This window comes from Eurosta solidaginis, chromosome X, assembly GCF_040869045.1.
Source record: "Eurosta solidaginis isolate ZX-2024a chromosome X, ASM4086904v1, whole genome shotgun sequence".
NCBI lineage: Eukaryota > Metazoa > Arthropoda > Insecta > Diptera > Tephritidae > Eurosta > Eurosta solidaginis.
This window is the reverse complement of record NC_090324.1, coordinates 5314757-5340307: the sequence shown is the minus strand read 5'-3', so window position 1 is coordinate 5340307 and position 25551 is coordinate 5314757. Positions and strand designations below refer to the sequence as shown.

Here is a 25551-nt window from a genome sequence, read left to right as displayed (position 1 = left end):
TCGCCATGGATGTCGCAGGTCCATTTCGTACTAGCAACCGCGGAAACAAATACGTACTGGTGGTTATGGATTATTTCAGTAAATTTCCAGAGGTATACCCAATACCAAACCTAGAAGCGGAAACAGTAGCAGAAGTGGCAGATTGGGTTACAAGGTATGGTGTATCAATGGAGTTATATTCTGACCAAGGCAGGAATTTCGAATCAGCGATGTTTCAAGAAATGTGTAAGAAATTGGGCATTCGAAAACACGGACAACTGCATTGTATCCTCAGTCCGATGGTATTGTGAAGACCCCAAGGTGCAGGCGTTTGGGAACTTCACAAACATATAATAAATTTTGATTTTTAATTGTATATTTGAATTTTATACGTATATACCTTATATTAAAACATGAAATACAAACTTATTAATTTAAAACTATTTTTTTACATACATACCTATTTTATAAAATACAAGGGGGCAGCGATTTAGTTTAGCACCCCCCGAGTTCGGGGTTTAACTTGGTATCAAATGAAAGAGGGAGTTGTTCGTCTTGGAACTGCAGAGCTTGATTTGGCATGCCAATATACCAGAGGAACAGAAATTAGACCGCATTTATCGTAACAGTCATTGTGAGTATCAACTTTATGCCAAACGTAACGAGTTCATTACGCTCGACGAGCTGGTAAGTCAAGTCGAAGATCTCGAGAATATAATTACAGAAAGAGAACAACAACGGCCAGTAGTGCAGCCAAATCCACCGCGGCGCACCGAGGAGTGCTACCTTAACATAGGCGCCCACTTGCGACAACTCGAAGAAACTGAACCACCAGGAACTCAGAAACGTGTCGTAGATCCGAGGAATGCATGTAGGCGATGCGGTGAAACGGGTCATTTTGCATACGAATGTCGCAAACGACAATTCTGCTGGGAGTGTGGTCGATGTGATGTACTGACGCGAAATTGCTGTCGAAGATCGATTAGAAACGACCAGAGACCATACCAGAACCGAGGGGTGCGGTCTCAAATCGTGCAACCTTGGTAAGTATAAACATTTTGAAACAGGCAGAAGAGCGAGTTTTGGCACAGGAAACAGTAAACGGCGAAGGTGTGATGGCAACAATAGACACGGGAACAACCAGAAGCTTCATGAGCGAGGCTTGGGCAAGGAATATACGTACGAGGAATGTTAAACAGGTGCAAAGAGATGTGGTAATGGGGAATGGCAGACCAAGGACGGCAGTGCAAGCAATAGATGTGGAGGTGAGATTTGGTGATAAGACACACCGAAGTGAGGTACTTGTGCTCCCTGGGCTATCTGACGACGTTATCATTGGAACCGATAGACTGGCCAACGCTAACGTGACCTTAAGCAGCGGAGGCCACTCCCTGAGACTACAGGGAAAAGGGATGGCGCGATAAGTGACCACATGCACATCAATAATAGAGGGCAATAACAGTCGTAATGAACTAAGCAACAATGAAGGAATTGTAAGTTCAGAGCAGGTAAAGATACCAAAAGGATCAAAACCTTCTTAGACGAAGAGCTGCGTCGATTCGAACACATGAGTGGAACATCGAATATCGCCACGCACAAGGTAGTAATGCGGGATGACCGCCCTATTAAGCAAAGGTACCTCCCACGTAACCATAAGATGCAAGAGGCAATCAATAAAGAGGTACGAACTATTAGAGAAGAAATACATAGAGCCATCGCGAAGTCCCCACAGCGCCCCGAGAGTACTGGTAAACACAAAAAATTGGAAGTTTGAGATTATGTGTCGACTACCGACAGCTGAACGCACGGTCAGTCCCCGACGCATATCCTCTCCCACGCATACAGCACATACTGGACCGATTGCGAAGTTCAAAGTTCATAAGCAGTCTAGATTTGAAGAACGGTTACTGGAAAATCCCAATGAAAGAAGCGAAGCAGTACATGGCATTCATCGTACCAGGGCGAGGCTTATTCCAGTGGAGAGTAATGCCTTTCGGCCTACACTAGGCACCAGCGATATTCCAAGGAGCGTTAGATCACGTTGTTGGCCCAGAATTTGAGCCACATGCATTCGCCTATTTGGACGACATCATTGTCACAAGCACAACGCTAGAAAATCACGTCAGACACCTTACCAAGGTATTTGACCGACTAAGACAAGCCAACCTCCGAATAAATCCCAAAAAATGCGAGTTTTTCAGAAAACGGCTGAAATATCCTGGCCACGTGGTAAGCGAAGAAGGTATCCACACTGACACCGACAAAATTTTAGCAATTAGAGAACTTAAGGCGCCCTCGAATATAAGAGAATTACGAAGATTTTTAGGCATCGCATCCTGGTACCGACGGTTCGTGACAGACTTTTCACGCATAGTACACCCCCTCACCGCGATGTTAAAGAAATGTAACAGATGGAAGTGGTCTGGACAACAACAGGAGGCATTCGAGAACTTAAAGCGATCACCGGTGTTGGCATGCCCAGACTTCGCACAAAAATTTACACTGCAAACGGACGCAAGCGCTTTCGGATTAGGAGCAGTTCTCACGCAAGAGCTCGAGGGCGAAGAACGAGTCATTGCATATGCTAACCGCCGTCTTAACAAGGCAGATCAGAACTATTCATCCACAGAGAAGGAGTGTTTGGCCATCGTATAGGCTATCCGAAAGACGAGGCCTTATTTGTAAGGATACAAATTCACCGTTATTACCATCAGTCCCTGAAGTGGTCAAACGCGATCGAGAGTCCCTCTGGCCGTATAGCAAGATGGGCACTAGAGTTACAGCAACATTCGTTTGACATTCAGTATCATAAGGGAAAACTGAATGTAGTCGCCGACGCACTCTCACGCCAACCCCAAGATGCACAAATCTGCGTGCTGGTACAAGCAAAGGAAATACCTACGTGCAAATGGTTAAATTCTAAATTCGTTATTATTGGCCTGGAATGCACCGTGATATAAAAAGGTACGTACAACAGTGCCCAACCTGCCAAATATTTAAACCCACTCAATAGCAAACCGCTGGTAAGATACCGACGCAGATAGCGGGGGAACCTTGGGCTATAGTATTCGCAGATTTTGTAGGACCGCTACCAAGATCAAAGCACGGAAATACCATGGTACTCGTATTTCAAGACCGATTCTCTAAGTGGGTAGAAATTATTCCCCTCCGTTAACAAAGCGTTTCGAGAAAGGATATTGTCAAGATTCGGCATACCGAAGGTCACAATCACCGATAACGTAGCACAATTTACGAGTAGAGAGTTCAAGAAACTCCTAGAGAATTACGTAGTCAAAGATCAGCTAACTGCACCTTACACGCCACAGGAAAACCCAACGGAGAGGGCCAACCGAAATATTAAGAGAATGCTATCACAATTCACAGGCAAAAACCAGCGAAATTGGGACCACATATTACCAGAGATTATGCTAGCACTCAACTCAAGGGTAAGCGAAGCAACCGGGTATAGCCCTGCCTTCATAATACAAGGACGAGAACCACGAATGCCGTGTACACTAGGGTTAGGCTTATTTATGAAACTGATCCGATTTCAAGTCTTACAGCCTAAAAATGTTCGTATTGATACAGTATAAGAAAGTGGAAAGTTTCAGCCTGATCAGGCCTTGTTTAGAGGTGGCGACTTGAGCTGAAACTTCTGTATATAGGCGTTTGAAAGAAATGCATTTCTTCACGGCATCCACTGCAAACACAAAAAAGTGTTTTATGAAATACAATTGTGGGTAAATAACAGAAATAATTAATTAATACATTAATAGAAAAAATTCAAAAATAATAACAACATGAAATTAGACAAAAGTTGGCATTGCCTTCACAGAACTTTAATCAGTGTCTTCTCAGGCGATTAATAAGGAAATAGCTGAACGTTGACTAAACAAATTTCAAACTATTATCCGAAACATTTTTTTTTTTGCTGTGCAAATACAGCCTGTTACTGTTGTTGTGAGACTTTCATCCAGAAAGCTTCAAAAAGCTCAAGCACACAAAGCTACAAGCCTGCCGACTTCAATGTATGCGTTAAATTCAAATATTCTTTGCGTCTATGATAAGACGCTAAAAAAGCTTTAAGACGGTAAACTCTTTCTAAGTAAATTTGCAACTTTGGGGACGAAGAAAAAATAAACATTTTTCTGCAGTTCATACGAATTTGTGGGCGTTAATACATCGTTTTTTTTTTGTGTACTAAGCTAAAAAAATATGGCGAATTTACGATCAACTAACGAAATTTTTTTACTAGGACATCCGTGTTCTCAAATTCTCGGAAGCAAATTACCATCGATTAAGCAAGTGTTGTGTGTTTTTTTTACAATCACAATAAAGTTCGTTTAACAATGCATGAAAGTGCAGTGCTTGTCATAAAAGAAGTGTTAGTAGTTTGGTCGAAAACACGAATTCCTTTTCGTAAAGAGTACAATTGTGTTTCGAAAGTGAAAAAACTAGTTACAAAATGGAAAGGTCTTCTCAGAAATAAAAATAAATCCAAAGCGATTTTCAGAGAACAAGAGGCCGCTTTTGTAGCAAATTTAAACGGTCCGTTTGATATCGTCCATGCAAATGCTATGACCATGATGACAATTGAAGAGGACAAGGCATTTCTTGACAAACAAAGGGAGATTGAGCGCGTTGCTACCCAGGTATTTTATTTATTTATTTATTTGACATAGTGGTTTTATCTGTAAGACAAAGTCTCTTTAAGTACATCAGCAAGTTTTAAAACAAAATAAATAATATAAAATTGAAGTTGTTATAACAACTTTAATACTTAACCTAGAATACACGTTTGATAAGAACATGAAAGTGCTTAAGTTTATTAACATGAAAGTGCTTAAGTTTACAATGATGAAGGTAAAATTAGGTGTTACGTGTGTCATGTATTATTTATTATGTATTAATTATTCTCTCCTCCAGAGTCCGACGCACCATCTGTGGGTACTGTTAGTGATTCTTCGATGCACATTCCTGATCCTGAAAAAAAATTACAAGCAGCACAAAGGGGGCGAAAGCATTTCTTAACTCCTCTCGTATTATCTTCATTGGAATGCTGCCATGCATTTAATATCAAAATAAAAATAATTAATTATGAAACTAATATCGAACTGATCTATATTTTAAATTTAGTTTTATATTTAAATATTCTAAACAAAAAGAACTATTCATAAAATACATATTTTTTTGAGCACGAAAAAAATTTGTCTTTGCTAAGAATGCATATATATATGTATATAACTTTAAGCTCTTGTCGCCACCTCTAAACTTTTATGGATTTACTTAAAACTTCACATATTTGTATATCACAGTAAAACGAACATTTTTAGCCCCTAAGACTATCATTTACGCAACTTTTTTTCCTCCATACAAATAAGCCGAACCCTAATAAGATACATATTTTTTTGAGCACGAAAAAAATTTGTCTTTGCTAAGAATGCATATATATATGTATATAACTTTAAGCTCTTGTCGCCACCTCTAAACTTTTATGGATTTACTTAAAACTTCACATATTTGTATATCAAAGTAAAACGAACATTTTTAACCCCTAAGACTATCATTTACGGAACTTTTTTTTTCCTCCATACAAATAAGCCGAACCCTAGTATACACTCTACGATGAAAAAACGTTTGGAACAGGTGAACAGGGCGTAACAACACCTAATGAGGGAGCTGAAAAAATGAAGGAGATATTCAAGATGGTACAAAGGAATCAACAGCGCGCATCTACGGAACAGGCGCGGCACTATAATCTACGCAGGAGAAGATGGCATCCAGCGATTGGAGATAAAGATTTGGTGAAGGAGCACAATTTGTCCAAAGCAATAGATAACTACGCTGCGAAGCTGGCACCAAGATTCAGTGGGCCGTATCGAGTCACGGACTGCATATCACCAGTAATCGTCCAATTAGAAAAACTCACAACGGCAGAAGAAGAACCGCACACGTAAGTGAAATAAAACAATTTTTTGAAGATAAGGACCGATCAAGAGACCAAAGCGAGACCCGCCCTTGGCACCCCTCTGAGCCTAATCCACAGACAAGCGGAGGATAGGTAAACTTCGGCCTGGCCCGAAGTGTGACAACTCGGCAACCGCAATATGGGAACATTCCCCAAGCAAGAAGAAGGAGTGATGGGAGATGAAACAAGAGAATATCTTTGAATTTTATACATAATATGAATTTTATACGTATATACCTTAATTTAAAACATGAAGTACAAACTTATTAATTTAAAACTATGTTTTTACATACATATGGCGTATTCCATCCCATTTCGACCAATTTTGAACCCGACCCCTTTAGAATTGGCTGAAAGTTTTTCTTCTTTTTCTAGCTTACGAAAGACGTTTTTCAGAATTTTTTCATCTAACTCAAAAAAAGTTATGAATTAAAAAAAAACACCGTTTTCAAAATGCTATAACTTTTTCAAAAACTGACCGTTCGGGATCTTTTTTTTTTTAATTTGTTTGTAGTACATTTAACTTTTCGGAAGAAATACAAAAAAATTTTTAAAGTTTTTTTTTAATTTTTCAGTTTTTCGAGATTTTTCGAATTTCGCCATTTTTTTTCTCATAAAAAACTTCAATCAATTCTGCAATCATCCCCACTAATCCCGGAGTTGGCCGATTTTTTTTATATTGTTTTTTATTTAATTGAAAAAAAAAAAATTTCAAAAATAAAAATTTTTTTTATCAATTTTATTTATATAACAAAAAAATGTAAGAAAATGATTTTTAAGTATTATTTTCTTTATATATTATGGTAATCTACGATTAAAATAACGAGTCATTTTAAAGCGAGTCATTTTAATCGTATATTACCATAATATATAAAGGAAAGAATACTTAAAAATCATTTTCTTACATTTTTTTGTTATATAAATAAAATTGATAAAAAAAATTTTTATTTTTGAAAATTTTTTTTCTATTAAATAAAAAAAAATATACAAAAAAATCGGCCAACTCCGATATTAGTGGGGATGATTGCAGAATTGATTGAAGTTTTTTATGAGAAAAAAAAATGGCGAAATTCGAAAAATCTCGAAAAAATGAAAAATTAAAAAAAAACTAAAAAAATTTTTTTGTATTTTTTCCGAAAAGTACATTTAAAAACAAATTGAAAAAAAAATCCCAAACGGTAAATTTTTGAAAAAGTTATAGCATTTTGAAAACAAAAACGGTGTTTTTTTTAAAATTCATAACTTTTTTTTGAGTTGGATGAAAAAATTTGAAAAAATTCAGAAAAACGTATTTCGTAAGCTAGAAAAAGAAGAAAAACTTTCAGCCAATTCTAAAGGGGTCGGGTTCAAAATTGGTCGAAATGGGATGGAATACCCCATAATATTGTAACGAATTTAGGGAAACTCCGCTTATTTCACACCCAACGTTCGTATCGCTAAACTGCTGAATAAATAACTGCAATATTCAATAATGCTAAATGGTCCTTATTAAAGTACTTCACAACAACACTTATACTTCGCAACCAATAGCGTGCTTAAATCAAACTTATTGCCATGCCTCAGCTGGTGCTGCTTTTATAATCTTCGGTTTCCTCGTTTGCATATTTATAGGCGTTTCTAGAATTTACTACTTGTTTACCAGCTATAAACTCACCAGCTATAACTACAGATGCACGATTATAGCTTCTCGCATAGCCACATGCGCGTGTATATGTGAGTGATACTTCCACCGATGATTGATGATTGCCTACTTTTGGGAGTATCTCAGATATATGCATGTGTTTGTGCGTGTCTCTCCGCTGCTTGTTTGGACATATGTGTAGACATAATGATTGATTTGTTTATGTGCATACAAGTCACTGCTCAGTGTCGGCTTATGATAGTATCCCTTAGTGTTGCTAACATTCGTCACACTGCCCTGCACCTAAGTCTGATCGTCCCGATCAAACAAATCTCTCGATCTAAACGCTGCTAGCCTCTCCAAATGAACCACCCTTCTATTTCGTGGTTTCCCAATTCTTTGTATGTGGTAGATGATATCACTGATCCTCTTCACAACTCTAAACTGGTCTTCCCAACTGCACAAAAATTTGGATGGAACACCTTTTCGCAGGTGAGGGTTGTATAGCAGTACCAATTCTCCCTCCAAGAAACCTTCCGAATTATAGTTCTTCTCGTATCTGTGTTTCATCCTACTATTCATTATCCTGGGCAGCTCCCTCGCACTCTGTTGTTTGGCTAATGAACTACTTCGCAGAGCTTGATCTTGACGGATTGACTTTGCATCATCAGTATCGTCTTGACGTTTCACAACAGTAGTGCGCACTGGCTTGAAACCACCCTTACATTCTTTCTGGGAAATTCTCTCCTTTGTCTTAGTGCATCCATTATGGTTTGTCAATGCCAGCGTTTTTCTCGCGGGTACCTTGGGTTTTGATTTGTTTGGCCCATTCATTCCATCAACTTTTGCCCGATTTACATTCTTTGACTTTTGTGGTCTCTGTTGAATCTCCTCCACCAGCACTCGTTTAATGCTGAACCCTTTCTCCAAACTGAAGTTAAGTGGTATATCCTGGTTCATATAGCGCATAATCCTCTGCGCATCGATCCTGATGACATGGTCAACTAAGAAGTCCACCCCCAATATGACTTCATCAACAATCTCTCTCTGTGTAGAATCGTGACCTTTCCAATTAAGACCTCACATACCACTTCTCCTTGAACTTGGTTATACTCGCCAATGACCGTACGCAATCTTGCTTCAGGAAATGGCTTTCCTCTCCTGTTGGCTAAATCAGATCAGATTAAGGAATGGGATGCGCCCGTATCTACAGTCAGTACACGCTCCTTGCCATCCACATTTCCTTTGACGGTAAGACTGCTCGAGTTTCTTCCAATTTGGGAGATAGATATCGCAGGACATTCAATAGCTGGGACCGGTGCTGCATTGACTTGCAATGTGCCCTGGCTTTCCACACTTAAAAGATTTGACTGCACCATTATTCTTCTGCTGCGTTCCTTTTAACGCTTCCAAAATTGCGTCTACCCACTCTGGCCTTTCTACTTCCACACTGCGTGATTTGAAAACTGGCTTACACGGAAGCGACCCTGTTTCCTGAATCAGAGCATATGATACCGTTTCTGCGAATTTAGGTTTTGGGTTTGAGTATGTCGCTCGCTTCGTTTCGACATTCCGTATTCCATTAATAAAGCTCTTAATTTTTAACTTTTCGGTGTATTCCACGAGTGCGTCCGCATTCGCTAAATGTGCCAGCCTTTCAACATCCGACGCAAACTCTTGCAATGTTTCCCCAGCCCTCTGGAAGTGGTTCAGTAACTCCATTTGATATATCTGTATCCTATGCTCGGTTCCGTATCGTCTCTCTAGAGCGCCGATAAATGCTTCATAACAGTTCCGTTCGCCCTCTGGAATGGTTTGCAAGATCTCAGCTGCAGGCCTTTTCAATGCCGGTTTGAACTCAGATCATGTAAGAATTTAAAAGTCGAACAGACTTATCATTTAAGCAACTACACCTAAAATTATATCTTAATCCAACATCGAGGTCGCAACCTTTCTATCAATAAGAACTCTCCAAAAAAATTACGCGATTATCCCTAAAGTAACTTGTTCTTTTAACCATTGATAATAGATCAATAAATCATAAATAAATGATGAAAATTAATTAAAAGTTAATTAAATTTTAATATCACCCCAATAAAATAATCTTAAAAATTAAAATATAATAAATCCAAAAAATTTAAATTTACAAAATTATATAGATTTATAGGGTCTTCTCGTCTTTTAACAAAATTTTAGCTTTTTTACTAAAATATAAAATTCTATAATAAATTTATATGAAACAGATTATACTTCATCCAACCATTCATACAAGCCTTCAATTAAAAGACTAATGATTATGCTACCTTTGCACAGTTAAATTACTGCGACCATTAAAAAATTTCATTGGGCAGGTTAGACTTTAACATTAACTCAAAAAGATATGTTTTTGTTAAACAGGCGAGTAATATATTTGCCGAGTTCTTTATATAAACTTTCCATTAAAAATTACTTATATATATATATATATACTAATTTAATCCTTATTTCTTTTCAAATAAAATAACAAAAAATTTTTTTATAAAAAATTTAAATATAAATAAATAATATTTAAATAAAATAATTTTTAACAAAATTAATAATAATTGCTTATTCTAAGCATATATTTTTATAATTAATTTCTTTCATTTATAATCATTTATTTTAAAGATTATCCCTTAAAATATTATAATTCTTAAATTTATTTATTAACAAAATAAATAAATAAATAAAAAATTACTAAATTAAATTTATTTCTAAAAAAACTAGATATATTTATAAACGAATAACATTTCATTAATAATTTTAATACATTAAATTTAATAAATTATTAACTCTTATAAAATCGAGATTAATATTTTTTACTATTAATTATTTAAAAAAGCCTGATACACAAGGTACAAAAAATAAATTTTTCTTATAAAATAAAAATTTTTCAAATTATTTCATTAATCTTTCACAATACAAATAAACTTTAATTAAAATTCTTACATACATATTTACTTTAAGCATACATACTTACATACCTACATACAACTCGACACAAAATATGTACCTACACATCTGTGTTGAGCTGTGACTTCTGTGGGAATGCAATGCCCGCAAGTTTGCTGGAATGCAAATTTGGTTTGGTCGTGCGTTGTACACACACCTGTATTAAATCGTGTGAATTGCTATGTCAGCAATAATTAGCAGATGCCTTTTTTGTGTTGACGAAAATTTAGACTCTTCTTGTTACAGGGTAGCATATTAACTGATTTACATATTTGGCATTGAAATTGTTGGCTGTTTACACTACATCTCCCTTTTTTTCAGAATGCTTATGCATTTGGAGAATGCATGAGCATTCTATTTTTATTTAGTTAAGTATAAATTAATTTTATATTTTGTATTTTATGTTTGTAGGTTGAAAATTTACTTATTTTATTAATTTAAGTCTATTTGTGTGTATTATTATGTTCTTATTATTTATGACATTGCTATATTCTATGTTACTGGGAAATTTTTGAAATAAGGTTATTCCTATTCTAGATGGGATTAAAGTGTCATTATTTTTATTATCGATATTTTCTACTTTATAAGGCATTAGAGTAAAATTATTATTTTTATCGATTTTTCTACCATATAGGTTATTAACAAAATAATTTTTCCTACTGATATTTTTTATTCTACAGGGTTATTAAAAAAATTATTTTTCCTATTGATACTTTCTATTCCGCAGGTCAATAATAAAATTACTTTTCCTATTCTACAGGGCCCTTTATATCTTCTATCTATTTATCTAGATCCAAAAATCCTATTATCTAAATTTATGGCCTGTATAAAAGGCGAGGTTTTCCTAGATGAACACGGTTAAACAAAGTTTTTTGTATTGGTAGTCCATTTTAAATTAAAATTGAAACGTATAGAATAAAGTAATGGTTACAGTCATCATTGGTTGAAAATCGACATTGATCTAAAAGCGGGGCCTTTGAGCGTATGATATACAGTAGATTGGCTAGATTCATTTGCTGCTAGAGCGAGAAGTAGTTATATAGTGATAAGTGGTTAAACCAATGGGTACAGTGGATGCAAACATTTTTCATATCTTTTCTTATACCATTTTTCATAATTTCCAGCAATATTTTTATTAGATCTTATGTGTCATGCGATTTTCTGGGAGGCCTTCCCAGATGGGATCGTCATGATATTTATGAAGAATTTCTTTAATTTTTGTCGATATTTGCCACATGCGTAACTTCTGCAAATATTAGATCTTTGAGAACTTGGGTACCTATTTTATATTTTTAAATATGCCTACTCGAGTATTCATAATTCTTGACCAATTTGTCTTCTGAGGGGCAACTGTCTTTTTCTCTTACAAGTCCTAGGTTGCCGGCATTTTTAAGCCTGGTTGAATATTGTCCTAAGTCAATAACTTCCTCAACAATCTGGTTTCTTGTAATACGCTACAATTTTTCTATCCTTTTGGATGAAAACGAGCGTGACATGTCTAATTGCAAATTTATTTATTAAGCGCTTTATTTATAATAAGGTTCTCTTTGTGACTTTTTATTTTCTTCATTCTGGCTGGTTGTTAATTTTCCGATCTTGTGGTAACTTTAGGTATTTTACATATTTCCACTTACGTAAGGTTTTTAGTCAAGCAATATGTTGCGAAAAGTTTGTGGTATAAATCTTCTACCTTGACAGCCTTCATAGATGTTATTTTGATTAACTTATATGGAAACTACTACTGTGAATTAGCAAATTCTTGAACTTAGACGGTGCTAATGAAGCTGTCTTAATAAATTCTTCTATTGAGTGAGGCATTTTGCAGTTATTCATTTGTAATTGTTTACTGTTCTTATCGAAATTGCGTTGAGTTTAGATGGTTTGGGGAGCTCAATTTGAATTTATATCAATAGCACGATGACGTAGGTTAAAACTGCTAGCCAAACATCTGAAACGTTTGGGTTAATTTTTGGCTCTTGTTCAGCTGGTGGTTCATATTTTAATATTCTATTCTCTGATGTTTCAGAGTTTCTTTTTCCTACCTCGTAACCAGCTATGGGGTTAGTTTTAGTCCATGAAGTCATTTTAAAAGATGATGTGATTGAAGGAGAAAATTAAAGGGAAAATAAAAATTTATTCCTGTTTCTTTGGGGGGGTGGAAAAATTCTAATCTATGCTTATTTCTTTGTTTTCTTATGTTTATTATATTAAGCATTCTAAAAATGTTTGTTCTTAAGAAAAAATTTGTTTAGTTTAACATTTTTGACATTTCTAATTTTTCTTACAAACATTTCTGAAATTTTTTTTTTTCATGATGAATAGTTAAATACAGTTTGTTTATTAAAATTAATTCCTTTACTATTTTCTTTTTTTTTTTCATTTTGTTTTGTTAAGCACTTGATTTTGATTTTGTATGTTCTCTTCTGGGAACATAATTTAGAGGGGTAAAAGAAATTATATTTATTTTACAGCAGAAATATAAAATTGTTGCTTGTCAATAGGCAGCCGTTAGGTTGCCCGAATATTTTCCTGCTTAAAAATAATGTCTAAATTATCAAACCGACTTCATAATTAAGCTAATTATACTTATATTTATTATGCTGCCAGTTCTGTTGTTTATATCATCTTATCATCATTGGACATTAAAAATGTGGAACGCTTCACGATTTTGCGTTCCATCATTGCGCAGGGGCCATGCTAATCTTCTCTGTATCTGTTGGGTATACTTACGAATACGACTTAAGTAAAAACGCGACGTGGTCGATGCTCAGCTTTATTTAATAAAAATTCAGTGTATACTTTGCGAATGCAACTTCACGACTCGACGATTACAACAGATTTCATAAAAACTCAAAAAGGAATACAGAACATTGATACAGCATTGCCAGCTTGTTGCGATATAGAAATATTAAGCTTACTTGACATTTTAGATAATTACTTCAACACTTCTTCTTAAGCTAATATTTCAATTTGAAAATTTTAAATTGCAATTTAATTTAAACCAAGTAATTTTACGAAGCCGCAATGCTTTTGTTTACCCAAATTTTTTGCAAATTTGTTAGCTGACCTAATCATGTGAAAACGACTTCATAGCTTAAAAGGACATTAAACGGAAATGTGAAGCTTCCCAAGGCCAAAATAAAGGCATATCAATTTTAAAAATCGGACGTCAAATAACCAAGTTACAACGAAAAAACCTTTTTGGCTGTATTGCGAAGGATCAAAAAAAATAAAAAAAAATTTTTCCGAAACCCTCTCAGCCTAATCTTCAAATTTAGGGGCGGACATTAGTAACTTTTTTTCGAGCCAGTCTACTGTGCACTCATGTTGTCGCCACATATGACCATAGCTTCTTCTGCTCACCATCCAATTTCGAATAGCAATTTGCGTAGATACACCGCTTCTTTTGTGGCTGCTGTGAGCGCCACGTACTCTGCCTCGGTGCTGCTCAATGCTACAATACTTTGTTTAGCTGAAGACCAAGAAAATGCGCTGCCTCCCAAAAAGAAAACATAGCCGGAGTAGGATTTTCTGTCTAATTTATCATTTTCCCAATCAGCGTCTGCGAAGCCTTGTACTGGCTTCCCGGTTTTACGATATACTAAGCTCAGATTTATAGTGCCGGAAAGATATCGAAGAATGTGTTTTGCTGCAGTCTCATGCTCAGCGTGTGGATTTGTGTTGCGTTGCGACAATTTGCTAACTGCATGCAAAATGTTAGGACGACTTAAAATTGCTAGGTATATTAAGGAACCTATTAATGACTGATAGTGCGTTACATTTACTTTGACGCATTTGTCATCTTTAAAACCGACGTGAAAACCTGGGTCAATTCGTGTGGCAACTGCTTTGCAATTTTTCATACCATATGAATCTAAAAGATTTCTGATATAAGTTTTTTGACATACTGATACAGAACCTTGTTTAACATTTAGTTGAATTTCAAGACCAAGAAAGAATGAGAGTGAACCGCCATCATGCATTTCGAATTTCAATGATATTTGTTTTTTAATCGTATGAATCTCCCTCTCGCTCGACGATATGATTAATAAATCGTCGACGTAAACTGCGATGTAACTGCTTTGCTGTTGATGTTGCTTAAAGTATAAGCACGCCTCCTACTTGCTACGTTTTGAAGCCCATGCTTTGCAGAACTTCATCTAGCGTATTATTCCATACACGTCCAGATTGCTTAAGCCCATATATAGCTTTTTTAAGCTTAAGAACCTTGTTTGGATGTGTAGTGCTCAGAAAATTTGGTGGCTGCTTCATGTAGACATCCTCATCTAGGTTACTGTTCAAACATGCATTTGATATATCAACTTGGTGCATATACAACTGTTTTTCTGCAGCTATTGCGAACAACATACGAAGAGTTTCATAGCGTATAACGGGAGAGAACGTTTCCCTGTAGTTAACGCTCAACTGTTGTGCACATCCTTTCGTAACCAACCTGGACTTAAACATTTCGATTTCACCATCTTTGTTTCTTTTGATTCTAAAAACCCATTACCTATTACCTTTGCACCAGCAGGTAAATCAACTAAGCTCCAAGTACTGCATCAAACTCACCTTCTGCAAACTTGACATCCCTACGTTCTATAACTGAACGTTTTCCTCGATCGTACAGGCGATAAGCTTTTGCTGTTGTAGAGTAGCCGACGAAAATGTATTCTTTTCCGTTTGCCCTGAACTTGCCCGTTGGTTTTTTTCTAAAGCAAATGCGCGCGAACCGAAAATACGCAAATGCTTTACCGATGCTTTACGATTTTTCCACATTTGGAAGGGTGTGCTCCCATTCAATGCATTTGTGGGCCACCTGTTACGCAAATATACGGCCGTTTGTACAGCCCCAGCCCACAAAAACTCTTCGAATTTGCCATGATTTAGCAAGCTTTTTGCCATTTCCACTATAGTGCGGGGGAGCCTGAAATCCCTAGAGGGCGCGTCCCCAGGTGGCGGATAGGGGAATGCCTCCCAGATATGGGTGGTAGGAGAGAAAACAAATATCTCCCGCGGACCACACAGGCCGAAGAAGGACACTTCGTTAATAAACCAAAGTACAAAAAAAAAAATCCTGTCGCCTCTTTGGGAGCCGAGTAGCCGGCAGGTGGGCGTCTGTTCTCCATGTAAGGAGCGGCCTGCTTCGAGCAATCTGTGAACTCATCACTCGCTGATTGAAATTGAAATAATATTCTAGCATGGATCAAAACGATAACGGAAACTATTCTCCACGGGGTAACCAGCATTTGCGACACAATCCCTCTGCTTCGGCAGCTGGCACATCGGATGTGGAGGTGCCAAATTCACGCTTTAATATTAGGATGAATGAAACTGAAACGACCGACCAAGGTCATATTCCTGAAAGTAACAAACATCACAGAATCGGCATGAAGCATAAAACACAAATATGTACATGGAATGTACGAACTCTCTAGGAGAGTGGTAAGCTTGAACAGCTACGGAGGGAAATGCACCGATACAAAATAGACATATTAGCCATACAAGAGTGCAGATGGACAGGATATGGCCGAATAAATGACCAAGGAACAACGTTCCTATACTCGGGCCGAAATGAAGGAGAGAGTCACACCAGCGGCGTAGGTTTTTTAATAACAAGTACAATAGCGAAAAGTATTATTGATTGGGTGCCGATAAGCCACAGAATTATTATACTTAAACTCCGCACTAGAGCAAGGAAACTAGTCATCATCAATGTTTATGGACCAACAGAAAGCCAAAATGACGAAATCAAAAACGAATTTTTCGATACGCTCAACAGCTGCGTAAATTCACACGTTAATCAAGGGGACATATGTGTTATTCTGGGCGAATTTAATGCTAAAGTTGGATCTGACACTGATGGTCTAGATATATACATGGGTAAACACAGCCCTGGTACCCGGAATGACAATGGTAGTAGGCTTATAGAATTTTGTTGTGAAAACGGTCTGGTGATCGGTGGAATCTTATTCCCACATAAATTAGTCCACAAAACAATATGGACGTCTCCGGATCAACGCACTAATAACCAAATTGATCACGTACTAATAAACAGCAGATGGAGGTCATCCTTGCTAGATGTGCGCGTTAAAAGAGGAGCAGATATTGGTAGCGATCACTACCTTGTAGCTGGTAGTTTCAGATTTAAGGTAGCCGCAGTACAGAAAAACCTTCAAAAAATTAGCAAGAAAATTGATATTGAGAAACTAAAGCATGAAGAATATCAAAATGCCTTTAATGCCGCAGTACGCGAACGTGTTGAACATGTAAACATGAGTGGTAGTACAGGTGACAGGCTAGAATCCGTTAATAATATCTACCAAGAACTTGGTAGCAGTATCCTTGGACACAAAAACAAAGCAAAGAAAGTATGGCTAACAAATAATACGTGGACACTTATTGAACAGCGGCGGAAAATTAGACAAAACCGATCCTGTGTTGATCTAATAAATACCGTCCGAATCATTGTTGAACAATGCTGTGAATACAGAACATCAGCTTATTTACTTTTTATCGACTTTAAAAAGGCTTTTGATAGTCTCGACAGGAAATATATTTGGGAAATACTACGAAAACGAGGGATGCCCAATAAAATAATCAACATTATAAAGGCAATGTATGCCGAATTTAAGTGCCGGGTCAGTCACGATGGGCGCCTCTCAGAACCCTTCGAAATTAAAAGCGGGGTGCGACAGGGATGCATACTCTCGCCGCTCTTGTTTATCTTAGCATTAGACGAGATTATGAGGAACGCAGAAAATGGTGGACACGGTGTACAGTGGACGCCTTTCACTCAGCTAGGGGATTTAGAATATACAGACGATGTCTGTCTGCTAAGCCACAGAAGTACTGACCTTCAACACAATTTAGAAGCTGTCAACACACATGCAAAGGAGGCCGGACTAAGCATCAATACAGCGAAAACCAAAGTCATAAGATGCGGCTATAGTATTTCATCAAGGCCATTGACGCTTACGGTTGACGAAAATGAAATCGAAGGTGTAGAGTCCGTTGTTTATCTTGGTAGTATTGTCTCAAATAAGAGCGGTGCAGATGAGGACGTTCAGTCTCGCATAAACAAAGCAAGAATGGTTTTTGGGCAACTGGCAAACGTGTGGAGGTCCAGCCAAATATCTTTAAAAACGAAGCTTCGACTGTTTAATTCGAATGTTAAATCAGTACTGTTTTATGCTTGCGAGACGTGGAAAAGCTCAACTTCAATTCAGAAACGTCTACAAGTTTTTATTAATAAATGTCTGCGCCGAATCCTGAAAATTCGATGGCCGGAAAGAATTTCAAATGACGACTTATGGTCTAGAACAAATCAACCTAAGGCTACCACAGAAATAACCAAGAGTAAATGGTCGTGGATTGGTCACACTCTCAGAAGATCTCCAGTAAATATAGCCAGACAAGCATTGCGATGGTGCAGAGCTGTGGATAAAGAACTCGAAGACGCAGGATATACGTGGAATGACATTACAAGAACTGCACGTAACAGAATAAGATTTAAGTCGGTGGTCGAGGCCCTATGCTCCAATAGGAGTTGAGGAGGATGATGATGATGATGATGACTATAGTGCGATTGGCGCGTTCAGCAACACCATTTTGCTGGGGTGTATACGGACCAGTATTTCGTCTCTTAATTCCAGAATTGTTTAAAAAAATTTTAAAATCATTGTTTACATATTCAGTATCATTGTTGGTACGTAGACATTTTATTTTCTTGCCCGTTAACGTAACTTTTCAATAGTTGAAATTTATCGAAAACTTAATTTTTGGCACACATGAAATAAATATATATTTTTCTTGAAAAATCATCAATGAACGTAACTAAATAACGATTTCAACCTATCGAATTAACATTCATTGGCCCACAAACATCACTGTGTACTAGTTCAAGTACGTTTTTTGTCATACGCTTAGCTTTATTTGGAAATGGTAAAGCACAAATTTTTGCTTGATTGCACGTGTCACAGTTCATGTTCGCTTGTGTATTTTTAATGTGCATACCTTCGACTAGCTTTTTCTCACTAAGCAACTGTAAACTTTGAAAATTTAAGTATCCGTATCTTTCATGTCACAATTTTGCATTCGAATCGATGACCATATTAACCGCACTTTGTGTGGAATTATCCGTATACAAATACAAGTTTCCTTCTTGCATTGCGCGTAACACCACATTGCCATTTTTTGTTTTTATTTGCACACATTTCAATATCTGCATTGTTTACTTTTATTATGACTGTGCCAATACCTAAAGACTCTATGTATTTGTCAGCTGCTATGTCTTTGTTGCAGAACATATGTGTTGTTGCACCACTGTAAATACATCACGTATTTTTACTTTGTTGAACGTAACACATATTTAAAACACAATGCGCTTGTTCTTCTTTCTTACGTTGCTGTTCTTTCTGTGCGTTTGCCTTTTTGCGACATTCATACGCGCGAAGACCTGTTTTTTCACAATAAAAACACTTGCCTTTTAATTGTTTTTGCTCGTTTGTTTCGTTTTGATTCTCGCGATTGCCTTTGACACTTTGATGACTGCTTTGTTGCGCACCCGTTTGCGCTTGTCTGTGTATATATACTGATGCTGCTGCATTTTCGCGTTCTCTTATTTCTGCATTGCGCGAACCTTCTTCTAGAAACTTCAATTTCACTGTTTGAAATGATGGCAAGTTGTCGCGTGTCTCAATAGCGACCACAAAATTTTCCCAAGAATTTGGTAGACTTTTAGTTCATCATTCATTTTGATGACTAATTCAGCCCACATGTCCAAAGTTTCTTCAAACACTTTAATATACTGTGGTACGTAATCACCAGATTGCATTCTTAAACGAATAAGTTTTTGGTAAAGTTTAATGTTCTTACTGGTCCTGTTGGCAAATGCATTTCACGCAATTTTTTCCATGCGTCTGCTGCAGTAGCACATGATTTTATATGCATTATTTGTGTTGATTTTACATTTAAAATTATGCAAGCTAACGCCTTTGTGTCTGTGATATACCATTTTGCTGATTGTTCGTCAGTTGCACCCTCAGGCTTGTCTTCGCTCACCACTTTCCACAAATCAGCCGTAATTAAAGCACTGCGCATGGTCATACACCACACGTCGTAATTTTCTTCACCAAGCTTCTCTATTTGATGAGAAACATTCATTTTAAATATGAGTTTATGCAAATTTCGATTTTACAATATTTTGCCCACACTGATTTTCTGCACACGTTTTCTAGTGGCTTCTTTTTAGCAGTAAACACCAATCGCGCAGTCTTGAGCCCATAACCATTTATTGGGTATACTTACGAATACGATTTAAGTTAAAACGCGACGTGGTCGATGTTCAGCTTTATTTAATAAAAATTCAGTGTATGCTTTGCGAATGCTACTTCACGACTCGACGATTACAACAGAACTCATAAAAACTCAAAAAGGAATACAGAACATTGATGCAGCATTGCCGGCTTGTTGCGATATAGAAATATTAAGCTTACTTGACATTTTAGATAATTACTTCAACAGTATCGTTCCAATTTTAGTATATGTTCTGTCGAAGTTTTTCAACTGCCGCAATTTTCATGTGATCTTTATCGTTGGTGCCCAAATTTAATTCATCAAAAACAAAAAGCGAAATTTGTGTTTGTCCCTCGATAAAAATTGAATCAAGGCAGGATCGCCATATAAAAGATTAAAAAGAATAATCGGTTTGGTGAGGTGTCAACATCAATGAGCGAATGCTTGAATGCCTCTTTATTCAAATATTGTCAGCTTATTAATAGTAAATTATTCTAAACATATTCTTACATACATATTTACTTTAAGCATATATACTTACATACCTACACATAACTCGACACAAAATATGTACCTACACATCTGTGTAGAGCTGTGACTTTTGTGGAAAATGCAATGTCTGCAAATTTTCCCGAATGCAAATTTGGTTTGGTCATGCGTTGTACACACACCTGTATTAAATCGTGTGAATGGCTATGTCAGCAACAATTAGCAGATGCCTTTTTTGTATTGATGAAAATTTAAACTCTTTTTGTTACAGGGTAGCATATTAACTGATTTACTTATTTGGCATTTAAATTGTTGGCTGTTTACACTACACCAGTCCGTCTGTGGATAATATATTACTCTGTACTAAAGCACTCATCAACAGCTTTCATTTGATATCCATATTGTATAAACACTGTCTAGGCATTCAATGGCCCACGTTTTGGCCTATATCTCGAAACCCTAGTCACCCATGGGTATGAAAATTACTCTCTACTAAAGCACTCATCAACAGCTTTCATTTGATATCCATATTCTATGAACACATTCTAGGGGTACTCGGGTCCACGTTTAGGCCTATATCTCGAGACCCTGTACGTCGATCGCAACCAAACATATGTAGTAACCACCGCGTGAGGCTTACGCAACTTGTGTGTCGCTTCAAACACCGGCGACCAACTAACACACATTTTAGCCTTTCTTTTTATATATATAGATTTTTATTTTTCACACTTTACTATAATATTAAAAGGAAATGCAGATATTTTGAAATTCGGCTTAAAAATTGCACATGGAACAACTAAAGACCCTCCTGAATTAAAAAAAAATGTCATAGTACCTCTAAATCTAGGGCCCCTTGTAAAACGGATCAATGATTTAGTTTACCGCATACAAACCATTGGCAAACCACGAATTAAAATGAAAGTGGTTCATTTGGAAAGGCTGGCAGCGTGTAGATCGGAAAATTTTTCTGATCGGGACGACCAGACATAGGTGGAGGGCTGTGTAACGAATATTATCATCTCTAAGGGTTTTCTAAGTAAATAATTACGCAACAGAAAAAACATTAAAGCAAGCCACACTTGTATGTACGTAAACAAATTAATCATTATGTCTACACATATGTACATACAAGCAGCGGAGAGATACGCACAAACACATGCATATATCTGAGATACTCACAAAAGTATGCAATCATCATTACTCACATATACACGCGCATATGGCTATGCGAGAGGCTATAAACTACAGAAACACATGCGACGCGTATAACTGGTAACCAAGTAGAAAATTCTAGCAGAAAAAACGATTAGAAGCATGCGAACGAGACAGCAGAGAGTATAAAAGGAGCGAAAGCTGAGTAGGGAGTGACGCTATTAGTTGCGAAGTATAAGTGTTATTGTGAAGTATTTTCAAAGTAGTCTAATAAAGACCATTTTGCATTATTGAATATTGGAGTTACTTATTCAACCATTTAGTGATACGAACGTTAGGAGAAGGTGTAAAATAAGCGGAGTTTCACTAAATTCGTTATAATATATTCTCGAAGTTAAAAGATGCATAATTTCCCACTCAAAGCAAGCTTGCTCGCACAGTTCACAGCGAAGGAACACACGACTTGCATTTTTGGTAAAAATGTTACTTTTTTTTAAAATAGTTTTGCTCATATTAGAAAAAAACAACAATTTTTTTAGAGTAGAACGAAGATAAGTATTTTTAAGTCTTACTGCAAAGAAGAAATATTCCAAGCGATCCATATGTTTTGAATTTATAGCCGTGTAGGCAAACATTTTATTATTTTGTACTACATTTTGGCAATTATTGGTAATCTTTTGTATAGGAGTATGCAAAGGTGTTGTTTCTAGACATTTTTAGGCAATTTTTATTATTTTCCTCTCCGTAACCTCTTACTTCAAGGAATATTCCTAAATAAATAAATGCGAAATCGGTCCTTTCGCTCTGAAGTTTTACGCTTAGCAACACATTTAGCGACTCATTTTTAAGATATATGTATGCACGATCTTGAAAATTTTTTCAGCCAACAATCTACAAAACATTCTGTAAAATTTTAATCTTTTAGCTGTTAAAATGAGGAATAAATGACCAAACACTTCTTTTTCGGCGAATCTGTTGTATGGTCCGATCCGGGATGTTCAGACAAATGATTAATCGTGCACCAATATAAACCCCCTCACCAAATTTCATCAATATCTCTCAAAAATAGAGGGACTAGTTTGCGTTCGCAGTGGTGTGATGGTAGCCTTCTTCGCCTACCACACCCAAAATCCTGAGTTCAGGCCCCGGGCAAAGCAACATAAGAAATATCAGAAACAAGTTTTTTCAATTAAATAAACCATTTAATTTTAATGAAAAGTATTACAATGTGGTTTCAACTTGAAACCGTAAATATTGCGACCAAGCTGAGCTCAGAACTTTCAGTTTCATGAGTGTTTTAACCTTTAAGTTTTAAATTTAGGCTCAAAAAATGTTTGTTCTTAAAAATATATTAAAAGGCATTCATTTTAAATTAAAGTGAGTCTCTGAAATGCTTTGCCCTTGATACAATGTATAGTAAAATTTTCAAATGCACAAAATAATATCCGTACATCTCTTATCATCGCAGGTTTACAAGTTGTTCTGAATTCTATTTTACGGGCAATGATACCACTTTTACATATAGCATTATTGGTAATATTCGTCATCATAATATATGCAATAATTGGGTTGGAGCTATTTTCGGGAAAGCTACACAAAACATGTCTACGACCAGATACTGGTAGGTTTAACAAACATAGAAACTGTGATGTATAGCCCGATATCTTTTGTTTTCCCAATATTAACATAGGCGATTACATGAAGGATGCGCATCCTTGTGGAAATGGATTTCGTTGCCCTGAAGGATATGTATGTTATGAAAAATGGGACGGACCCAATCACGGGATAACTAATTTCGATAACTTTGGCTTGGCTATGTTGACTGTCTTCCAGTGTATCACACTTGAAGGTTGGACAGATGTGTTATATAACGTAAGTACGATCTCACAAATTCACAGTTTCGAAATAATTGCAATTGGCTTCCTACTAGATTCAAGATGCAATGGGTAGTACATGGCAATGGATTTACTTTGTTTCTATGGTTATATTGGGTGCATTTTTTGTAATGAACTTGATTCTTGGTGTACTCTCTGGAGAATTTTCTAAAGAGCGAACAAAAGCTAAGAATCGTGGAGACTTTCAAAAACTGAGAGAGAAGCAACAAATTGAGGAAGATGTACGCGGCTACTTAGATTGGATTACTCAAGCCGAAGATATAGAACCTGATGTGGCTGGTAACCTAATACACGATGGAAAACACAGGCAACTCAATGAAATAAATTCAATGGATCAAATGGAGGAGGATGACCAGGAAGGACAAATGATTGAATCTTGGTACCGCAAAAACAAAAAGTATATAGACCGTCTTAACCGACGAATGAGACGTTATTGTCGTAAAGCTGTAAAATCACAAGCTTTTTATTGGCTAATCATAATTTTAGTATTTTTAAATACTGGTGTTCTGGCCACTGAACATTATCAACAACCACCTTGGCTCGATAAATTTCAAGGTATGAAAGTGCTTACACTTTTTATTTAAACCTTTTATTTTGAAACGTAAATATTTCTCAGAATATACAAACATTTTCTTCATTGGACTGTTTACCTGCGAAATGATGCTTAAAATGTACAGTTTGGGATTTCAAGGCTACTTTGTTTCGTTGTTCAATCGGTTTGATTGCTTTGTGGTGATAGGAAGTATAACAGAAACGATACTAACCAATACAGAAATCATGCCACCACTAGGAGTGTCAGTACTACGTTGCGTTCGACTGCTTAGAGTATTCAAAGTCACCAAGTAAGATAATTTTAAAAGCGGTGTTGTAATATTTATTATTTTTAAATACTAATATATAACAAGTAAGGGTTTCTAAGTTCGGGTGTAACTGAACATTATATACTCAGCGGGAGTTTCAATTGTGCAGGTCATTTCAGATTAATAAATTTTTCGAATTTTGTTACAAGGAATTTTTTTTGTGTCTCTAGAAATGTTGTGCAATGCTTGATCGGAATAGAGGCGGGATAACGCCCATAAAAAAAATGTAGGTATCCCGATTTCCTCTTACAGTAAAACTTGGTAAGTGATATATCATTGATACAAAACTATTTTTCTGCTGTTTTTCTGCTGGCTCGAGTTCTTAATAAAACGCAATTGTTTTGTATACCAATATATTTCGGTTACTCCACGGTAACCATCTCCAGTGTCAAACTTTTTAAAATACATACAATCAATTATCAAAACCATAACATAAATACATACAATCAATTATCAAAACCATAACATAATTGTTAATTGATTGTATGTATTTTAATTAGTTTGACACTGAAGATAGTTACCGTGGAGTAACCGAAATATATTGGTATAAAAACAATTGCGTTTAATTAAGACCTCGAGCCAGCAGAACAACAGCAAATTATATACAACAAAGGTCCTCAAAAACTTTCAAAAAACTATTTTTCGCTATAGCTTATTATTCTAGTCTACGACCCTTTTAAACATCCTTATATATAAAGGTGGGCGTGGCCTTTAACCAATCCCGTCCATTTCTAGTAGAAATATTTCCGCTGTAAGGAAAATATGTGCACTGCATCTTATTGTGATACGTTAATTGTTCTTCGAGTTATGGCTCCCGAAACATAGAAAATTGCTTGGTCAAAAAAGGGAGGTGCGACGCTCGTTTTCAATAATTTAAATATTTTCCTATTTGTATCCTATAATTCCACATGGGAAGAGAATTATAATTGATATAAAGCTCTTTTTAGTAAAGATATAGCTTCGTTCATTTTTCATAGTAAAGGCAACCCCTGTGTCGAATTTTGTTATGATAGGTTTAACGGTTTTTGATTTATGATTTGTCAAATGTTGTTGTTGTTGTTGTTCTTGTTGTAGCGATAAGGTTACTCCCTGAAGGCTTTGGGAGCCCGACCATCTCGGGAACGATTTATATGGGGCAATCCGGAAGGATCTAGGGAATTAAGAAACTCAGTTGGATAACACTGAACATTATGAGTTTCATCTTGCTCAACTGTATCGAAACTTAGATACACTCAGGGCCGTCTCAAGAGAATTTGGGGCCCTAGGCGAGTTATTATTTTCGGCCCCCTCTCCCGTATTTATAGAAAGAAATTGGAGATC

At 36.4% G+C, this 25551-nt stretch overlaps 1 protein-coding gene and 1 pseudogene across 1 annotated transcript in view; one reads left to right on the top strand and one right to left on the bottom strand.

Moving 5' to 3' along the window:
* Ca-alpha1D (Ca[2+]-channel protein alpha[[1]] subunit D) overlaps positions 1 to 25551 on the top strand; it is a 6221746-nt gene that overhangs the window by 1708813 nt on the left and 4487382 nt on the right. The window contains exons 8-11 of the mRNA XM_067758067.1: positions 22945 to 23097; positions 23167 to 23348; positions 23407 to 23926; positions 23988 to 24213. Coding sequence (XP_067614168.1) covers positions 22945 to 23097; positions 23167 to 23348; positions 23407 to 23926; positions 23988 to 24213 — 1081 coding nt within the window. The remainder of the gene's footprint in view (positions 1 to 22944; positions 23098 to 23166; positions 23349 to 23406; positions 23927 to 23987; positions 24214 to 25551) is intronic.
* LOC137235592 (U6 spliceosomal RNA) lies at positions 13183 to 13283 on the bottom strand (annotated as a pseudogene).